At 47.4% G+C, this 9,265-nt stretch overlaps 1 protein-coding gene across 1 annotated transcript; it reads left to right on the forward strand.

Moving 5' to 3' along the window:
- Positions 1-25: 25 nt before the first annotated feature.
- On the forward strand, positions 26-6,589 carry FZD5 (frizzled class receptor 5). The gene has a single exon (XM_003784993.3). The coding sequence runs from the start codon at positions 460-462 to the stop codon at positions 2,215-2,217; it is 1,758 nt and encodes a 585-aa protein (XP_003785041.1). The 5' UTR covers positions 26-459; the 3' UTR covers positions 2,218-6,589.
- Positions 6,590-9,265: the final 2,676 nt, after the last annotated feature.

The following is a 9,265-nucleotide window of genomic DNA, read 5'->3' on the forward strand; positions in this document are numbered from 1 at the left end:
GCTGAGTGGTCTGGTCTCGGGGCACAGATTGGAGGACTCAGGTAGCAAAGAGAGGGTGGGAGAGTCAGTAGTTTGGTTCCAGGAGGTGGAGGGAAGAAAAGGAGTGGGGTTAACTTAGAGATTCGGGAACCACTTGAGGGGACCGAGCCGTTGACGCTCTTTTAGTGGGAAGTGGTTGCAGTTATTCTTCTCCTTTTTTAAAGAGTCCTTTCCCTGGAATTGGAGCTCTAGCCGTCCCACCCCAGCCCTATCCACCGAGGAGCTGAGCGCTGCCAGCGCAGGCAGCGCCTTCCCGAAGCAGTTTATCTTTGGACGGATTTCTTTAAATAAGGAAAAAGAAACCAACAGGTTGCCAGCCCCTGCGCCACACACAGGACGCCGGAGGGGGAAGCTGGACTGGGATTCCTCTGTCTGCTTCTGCCCCTCTCGGGCTGCTGGAGGCGAGAGGAGGTGGGGGCGATGGCTCGGCCTGACCCGTCCGCACCACCCTCACTGCTGCTACTGCTCCTGGCGCAGCTGGTGGGCCGGGCGGCGGCCGCCTCCAAAGCCCCAGTGTGCCAGGAAATCACGGTGCCCATGTGCCGTGGCATCGGCTACAACCTGACGCACATGCCCAACCAGTTCAACCACGACACGCAGGACGAGGCGGGCCTGGAGGTGCACCAGTTCTGGCCGCTAGTGGAGATCCACTGCTCGCCCGACCTGCGCTTCTTCTTGTGCTCCATGTACACGCCCATCTGCCTGCCGGACTACCACAAGCCGCTGCCGCCCTGCCGCTCCGTGTGCGAGCGCGCCAAGGCCGGCTGCTCGCCGCTCATGCGCCAGTACGGCTTCGCCTGGCCCGAGCGCATGAGCTGCGACCGCCTCCCGGTGCTGGGCCGCGACGCTGAGGTCCTGTGCATGGATTACAACCGCAGCGAGGCCACCACGGCACCTCCCAAGCCCTTCCCAGCCAAGCCCACCCTCCCAGGCCCGCCCGGGGCGCCGGCCTCGGGGGCCGAGTGCACCGCTGGGGGCCCGTCGGTTTGCAAGTGCCGCGAGCCTTTCGTGCCCATCCTGAAGGAGTCGCACCCGCTCTACAACAAGGTGCGGACGGGCCAGGTGCCTAACTGCGCTGTTCCCTGCTACCAACCGTCCTTCAGCCCGGACGAGCGCACGTTCGCCACCTTCTGGATCGGCCTGTGGTCGGTATTGTGTTTCATCTCCACGTCTACCACTGTGGCCACCTTCCTTATCGACATGGAACGCTTCCGCTACCCTGAGCGCCCCATCATCTTCCTGTCAGCCTGCTACCTGTGCGTGTCGCTCGGCTTCCTAGTGCGCCTGGTCGTGGGCCATGCCAGCGTCGCCTGCAGCCGCGAGCACAGCCACATACACTACGAGACGACAGGCCCCGCGCTGTGCACCGTCGTCTTCCTGCTGGTCTACTTCTTCGGCATGGCTAGCTCCATCTGGTGGGTCATCTTGTCGCTCACCTGGTTCTTGGCTGCTGGCATGAAGTGGGGCAACGAGGCCATCGCTGGCTATGCGCAGTACTTCCACCTGGCTGCATGGCTCATCCCCAGCGTCAAGTCCATAACGGCGCTGGCACTGAGCTCCGTGGACGGGGACCCAGTGGCCGGCATCTGCTACGTGGGCAACCAGAACCTGAACTCACTGCGCGGCTTCGTGTTGGGCCCACTGGTGCTCTACCTGCTGGTGGGCACACTCTTCCTCCTGGCAGGCTTCGTGTCGCTCTTCCGCATCCGTAGTGTCATCAAGCAAGGCGGCACCAAGACGGACAAGCTGGAGAAACTCATGATCCGCATCGGCATCTTCACGCTGCTCTACACGGTGCCGGCCAGCATCGTGGTGGCCTGCTACCTGTACGAGCAGCACTACCGAGAGACCTGGGAGGCGGCCCTCACCTGCGCGTGCCCGGGACCCGACGCCGGCCAGCCGCGCGCCAAGCCCGAGTACTGGGTGCTCATGCTCAAGTACTTCATGTGCCTCGTGGTGGGCATCACGTCCGGCGTCTGGATCTGGTCCGGCAAGACCGTGGAGTCATGGCGGCGCTTCACCAGTCGCTGCTGCTGCCGCCCGCGGCGGGGACACAAGAGCGGCGGCGCGATGACCGCGGGGGACTACTCTGAGGCGAGCGCGGCGCTCACGGGCAGGACCGGGCCTCCCGGCCCCGCCGCCGCCTACCACAAGCAGGTGTCCCTGTCGCATGTGTAGGAAGCCGCGGCTGGCCGAGGGACCTGGGCTAGGACGTTGACGGGAGGGGATGTTTTGTTGATAGTTTTGCCAAGGTCACGTACGTTTACCTTCATGGTGCTGATGCCCCCTCCCGGGGGCAACGTGGAGGGAGGGAAACTGGGCGGTTTCAAGGGAAACCTGTCCCAATTCTCAGAGGGGCTCAGCTCACGTGTATTCTATTTTGCGTTTCTTACTACCTTACCTAAGGGAACCCTCTTTTTAATTTATATGTATTTTTCTTAATTTGCAACTTTGTTGCATTTTGGCAACAAAATTTACTTTTGCTTTGGGGGCTTTACAATCCTAAGGCTGGCATTGTAATGAAGTTCCACTTGGTTCAGGTTTCTTTGAGCTGTATGGTCTAAATTGGGAAAATATATTTCTTATACTTGTATCTTTTTCAAAAAGTGAACAGTGAATGTTTGGGTTGCTATGACTGGAAAGTTGTTCCGGGTGATAGCCTCTCTTTCCATTGCCCACATGCATAGTGAGCTGCTGTTTATAGCCCCAAATCATACCAAGGAGGGGGATCATAATGTGGGTAGGGCCTCCCCAAAGTGACATGGTTAGGGGAGTGCTTAGTAATTTTGTTTTCATCCTTAGCTCTGTTTAGGGAGCTTTGGCTTTTCCCCTGTAGTTCTTCTAATTAATTATTCTCATTCTTAACCACACATACCGTTGAGTCTTGAATAAGTTAAAGGTAACATTATCAAGTGTCTGGTATAAATATTTGCAGTGTGAGAACCTAAGGGATGGTGATTGATTGAGCTTGAATTCTAGACTGGTGAGATGGCAGCTGTGTGCCCGAGAGGGAGTGGGTGGTTCTTAATAGGCTTCCGTGATCCTTTTTCCTTTTAAAAAAGGAATTTGTGTTATAATTTTGAATGACGTATATACCCACTCTCTTCTTCTGGAAGTACTTGGAGATAGTTGGGAGCTCCTTTTTAGATGTAAGGACTAAGATGGATATACTTCCAGTAATTAAAGTAAATTTCCTACAGTTACCTGCTCCGCCCCCCCAGCTCCACCTCCTTTATCATGTTAAACAGCCGTTTTTGCTTTTCTTATTCCTCCTCTCCTGGAGTGCAGTGATTAGAAACCACATCCACCCTTGAATGAAGTACTTGCACTGGGGGAGGGAGGCTGGCTACCTGTGAATAAACATTGGCTGCACTGAGGGAAAATAAGTGTCCCTGGACTTTGGACTAGTTTATAGCCAGATACTCTAAAAGCAGAAGACATTGCTCTCTGGAGTCACAAAACAAATGAGACCCCTAACCTGCTTGCATAAGATTTTAAAATATGGATCAGTGTAATAATGCCATCACAGAGACAGACGGCCTGCTTTCCACTCCCATCTCTAGATTTTTCCTTTCCTTCTCTTCTGTGAAAGCCTCTGTATGTTTATACACACACACACACACACACACCTTTGCTATTAGAGAATCGAGTTTGCTTTACTAATCTGTTTAACCTTTCCTCCATTCATGTATGAAAGCCTATATATTGATGAATAATACACACCTACACACAGAGCTTTCTTTGCTATTAGAAAATTCTGTTTGCTTTTCTAATCTGTTTAACCATTCATTCATGAAGAGTATGAGGCCATTCCTGGGGAAGGAGGGGGGCAGTGACAGCCAACAAAATACCAAGATTGACTGGGGACTAAATTTACAAAGCCAAAATGGCCAAAGCAATTAAAATTGAGAAAACCTCCCTAGATATTTGTACTTCATTTATACCAAAATTGGGAAAATAAAATCTAAGCCTAGTTCAAGTTTTTGGATATTAAGTAGACAAAGGGACAGATTCCCATAGGGAATTTAAACACTTGCCAGTGGGAGAAACCTACTATTATAGTTTTAAGGACTCTCAAAAGCTGTTCACATTTATAAAAATGCACTGTTCTTACACACCTTATCCTCTGAATCAAAACTAAAATGTCAGCGGATTTGACAAAGTCTCATATACATAGCTACTGAACTTTGTGCCTGTCTTTCTTTTCTGTTTATTCTTTTAGAAAGAAGCCTCTTCCTAGAATCTTGAAAAAGATCCCCTGTTTGAGTACCAGTTCCTCTTCTGTTTTTCAAATGACCTTTTCTGATGACCTTGAACTTGTCTCTCGTTTGTCTTCCCAGAATGCCTTCAGTCCTGCTTAATTTGGGTTGTCCCTCACTTCCTTCCTTTTCTTTTGGAGGAATCTAGAAGTGATGGGCAGGGTACCCAAAAGTTGTGGGATGAAGTGGATAAAAGTGATTTCATGTTTTAAAAAATTGGCTTTTCATTTTAGCAACATGCTAAATCTAAAAACAACAGCTAACTTGCTTAAGAAATAAGAGTTGGAACAAAAGAAGCCAAGGCCAAGGGGAGGCAATGTCAGGGATGCTCTCTGGGGTCTAGTTCCGGGCCAACCTGCAGAGGCACACTTTGCATCATCTCTACTCTCAACTTTCATCTCCCTCTCTCTTCCCTCATCCCCTAAAAAAGAGACAAAGATAAAGCCTACCTGTTTCCCTAAAGTCTAGTACTAATGTCAGCCACCCCAGGGGAGAAAAACTGCACCTATTTATGGCCACCCCCTATTTCCATCCATATACTTATATTCCCCTGATTTGCATTTTATTATAAGGACAAATCATACTTAGGAAAACAATTGTAAAATGAAAGGTTATTTGGGACTTCAGCAGCTTTTTCACAGCTAGCCTTAAGAAATTGGGGAGGACTTCAGGCCCAGTTGTGTCTCTTAGGTACAGCTTCAGGATGTCCCTTCCACAGTTCAGTGTTAAGCAATGTCTTCATAAATTAGGGGGTCAGTATACAGATAGGTATCTCAAAAACTAGTGGGACTTCTCAGTAAGTCCAGATTTTGGAAAGTCATTTAAATTTATATTATTTCCCTCCTCACATTTTGAACTTGTCTAAATTGGCTGGAAAGAATTTTTCTTGGTGCCTTATTGGTTTATCCTTGCAAACCTTTGTCGTATTTTCACATGACCATTGCCAGTGATCAGGGCCCGTGCGTATGTGTCGTGTGTAATTGTGTGCATGTACAAGCTTAAATAATGTGCCGACAGCACTGTTTCAAAATTGGTATTCATTAGGCTGTTCCCTCCTGGGCCAGGGCTGCACTAATCCTGACACTGCCTGCCAGGAGACAACCTCATGGATCACACACCAAACCTTAACAGCAGCATCCCTGACCCGTACTCTCCAGCACAGAATGGAACCCCAGAGCTAGGAAACGGAGTTGTATATTTTAATGAACTGCTACCCCTGCTAAAGCAGCTTCTTTCACTTTTGTGCTCTACAGAAAGACCAAGGGAGGGCGGGAGGGACAAAGCTTTGAATAACTGCTTTCTAACACCGAATGTGGCAAACGGACAGAGAACATCACAAATGTAGGCAGATGTGCGGGACAGTGGCTAAGAATTGCCTGCTCCCTCTGCGTGCCCTTTCTTGTCTCCAAAGTCCAATCAAGTGATCCTGGGAAAGAAATCTGCCTGGGCTAGGGAGGATGGTTCTGAAGGAAAACATTACCAAGACATTAAAGAAGGAAGAAAGGTAGGCAGGATCTAAGTAACCTGACTCAAAACTCTCAAAAGCTTCTAGCAGCTTGATGACAATTATAGGATTTATTCCCGCCAGGATAATGTCTGTTTGTGGTACATCATTTTAAGACAATATTACTTCATGTTGTTACAACTGTACAGTATGTATGTTCTGTGGATGTGTGTATACATAATATATATTATATATATGAGAGATTTAGTGACTTTTGATACGGGTCTGGTGCAGGTGAATTTATTACTGAGCCAAATGAGGCACATACCGAGTCAATAGTTCAAGTCCAGGGCATTCAGTACTTTTTATGATTTCCGTATATGTGTAGTGCCTATCCCAGGCAGTATAGTCACTATCACATTAAATCCAGAACTTAGAAATCAGAACCAGCGATATTTTATTTGTAGACAATCAACTTGAATCTATAAATTATTACTGGCAGATTGATTATAATTCTGCACCCATAACACTAACAAAAGCAACCCCAGAGCATCTTGATAAGAAGTTTTTTTTTGTTGTTGTTCCTGGGAGTCAGTAGAACAGCAGTTGTGTGTGGTTATGTTAGTCTCAAGGTACTTAATTTGTTGACATTATTTCAGAAAAATTTTGTATGTATTATATTTGTGGGAAGGTGAAATAATGGTTTGAGATTTTTATCAAATATGGAGATTGGTTATTTATGAAAAACAAAGAAATGTCTATTTTTGTTTCTTTGTTCCCAATTAATGTAGATAAATTTTAAAATGCATTAAAGCAATGGTAAAGAAAATAAAAAGATGCTGTAGAAGTCTTTTTCTCCTGCTTTTACGGAGAGACACACTGCTTTCTAAGAGTATCTGAGGACATAAGTACTTAAAATATGAGCAGCAAAAATTTTACTGATAAGTCAAGCAAATACCAGTCATCAGAAACAGAACTAATTAAAACATGTTTGCCTTAAATATACTTCCTAGGTTTTCCTGCTGATCCTGCGTCTGTTTCATGGTTCACCTGAAGAAATGAAGGGAGATACGTGACAGGGACATTGCCCGAGCTCACATTCTATTTCTAAACCCTCTTTGTTTACACTGAACCTACCTGAATAGATACTTCACTATTCTTTTTTTTTTAGAGACAGAGTCTCACTCTGTCACTCTTGGTAGAGTGCCATAGCATCACACAGCACCTCTGGCTCTTGGGCTTAGGCAATTCTCCTGCCTCAGCCTCCCGAGTAGCTGGGACTACAGGAACCCACCACAATGCCCAGCTATTTTTTGTTGCAATTTGGCTGGGGCTGGGTTTGAACCTGCCACCCTGGGTATATGGGGCCGGCACCCCACTCACTGAGCCACAGGCACCGCCAAGAAACTGCACTATTCTGTGTGTCAAGTTAGAGGGCAGGAACTCCCAGAACTTCGTATCATTCCACAGTTGGACCCACAACTTGGTATTGAGCTCAAAATAAGAAGCCAAGAGAAGGAAAAGACTGCTTTGGGGTTGGCTTCTCCCTGATAAATCTGGACAGATGCTTAGTAAACCTGAGATACTACTGTTGCTCTACCTTCTACTGATGCTGCTTGGGCAAAATGCAGATTAGCCATTAATCCAGCAAACATGCCTGGTATGTCAAAGTTCTCCAGCAATGCCCTGAGATGTAAGAATGTGGGAGAACGGCTCGGCGCCTATAGCTCAACCGGCTAAGGCGCCAGCCACGTACACCTAAGGTGGCGGGTTCGAATCCCCAGCCCGGACCCACCAAACAACAATGACGGCTGCAACCAAAAAATAGCCGGGCGTTGTGGCGGGCGCCTGTGGTCCCAGCTACTTGGGAGGCGGAGGCAGGAGACTCGCTTGAGCCCAGGAGTTGGAGGTTGCTGTGAGCTGTGATGCCACGACACTCTGCCCAGGGGGACAGCTTGAGGCTCTGTCTCAAAAAAAAAAAAAAAAGAATGTGGGAGAACATAATTAGGAACTTAAAATGTTTAAGGGAGACAACAATCTAGTAAGAGGTGAGTTAGCAATGTGGGCATATGCATTTCACTGTCTGCGTGAGTGCTGTGAACTTTATTAGACTGGTACTTAAGTCAGGGCAGCTGACTAGGAGAGGCAGACTAGACCCTCTAGCTGCTGGAAAAGCAGAGGCACCTTCCCTGTGGGGACTGCCCATCCTCCCCAAGCTTGCTTTCTCAGTGCTCATTTCACCCCAGGGGAAAAGGGGAGGGGAGGCAAAGTCACAGGCTAAAGCAGAAACTTCAGCTGTAGGACTTAGAAAGTTGGAGAAATAGGTGTGCCCAGGGTCGTATGGGTCATAATGCTTCTTTTAGTGATTTACTTGGAGAGCTCTATAGTTTGTCACAGATGGAAAAAGTGGAGTGGCAAAGGGTTGTGAGCAGATTTAGGAGACAGGATGATGAGGATTCAAATCCCAGCTCCACCTTTTGGGGCTGATTGATCCTGGACACTTAACCTCTTCACGTCTCGGTTTTTTTCATTTGTGAAAGGGGAATACTAACAGTACTTAGAATTCAGAAGATGGAAAGGAGTAAATCAGGCCAAGGCAAAGTTACAGTAATGAAAGCAAGGACCCAGCAGCTGTTCTGACATGGAATGGAAAAGGAATTGAGACACTAGGTTCTCAAATTTGATCTGCATAAGAATCATCTGGGGTTCCCATTAAAATGTAGATTCCCAGGCCTCAGTTCCAAGAGTTGAGATTCAGTAGCTCTGCAGCTCAAGAAGCTATTTTTTTAAATAAAGTTTCAATTTTGTAATCATTTAGATTTACCAAAAAAATTGCGAAGGTAATTCTGGGTTTCTGTATGCCCCTTATCCACTTCTCCCTAATGTTAACATTTTATATTATTATGCTACATTTGCTAAAACAAGTCAGTGTTGGCACATTACTATTGAGCCCAGACTTCATCAGGTTTTCCACTAATGTTCTTTATCTGTTCCAGAATCCAACCCAGGATACCACGTTGCATTTAGAGAAGCTTCATTTTTCACAGGCTCTTTCAGCAGATGAGAGAGGCAGGTGGGTTGGGGACCACATCTTATGAAACACTAGGGCATTTAAAGGACCAAAGTCAGGCTGCCCCATCCCCAAGTTGGGGCAATGAATACAATTTTGAAACAGAAGGTGGATGGGGTGGATATAGAAGGTTGTTTTCAGAGATGAGAGATTAAATTCCCTCAATAGGATGAGAGAGAGTTACCTTAAAAACAAGATATCCAATGCTAGATAAAATAGGGTTTGGAAATGAGAATGCCACTGAGTCCTTAGCTGAGACTGAGAAGGGATGAGTATGGCTATGAGTAGGTCAACAGAATTGGTAAGGGCAGCACCCTGGGAACAGCTGCGTTAGGGAATGCAGGAGGGCTCTAATAAGTGTTAAGAAAGATTGCAGGAGGCCAGTTAGCCTGGGAGCCATACAAAACCTGCATTTTCTGAAACCTGGAGCTAATGCTTTGGAAATTGGTCACA

The sequence above is a fragment of the Otolemur garnettii genome, unplaced genomic scaffold (assembly GCF_000181295.1).
Source record: "Otolemur garnettii isolate 467f Iridium unplaced genomic scaffold, OtoGar3 scaffold00013, whole genome shotgun sequence".
Lineage (NCBI taxonomy): Eukaryota > Metazoa > Chordata > Mammalia > Primates > Galagidae > Otolemur > Otolemur garnettii.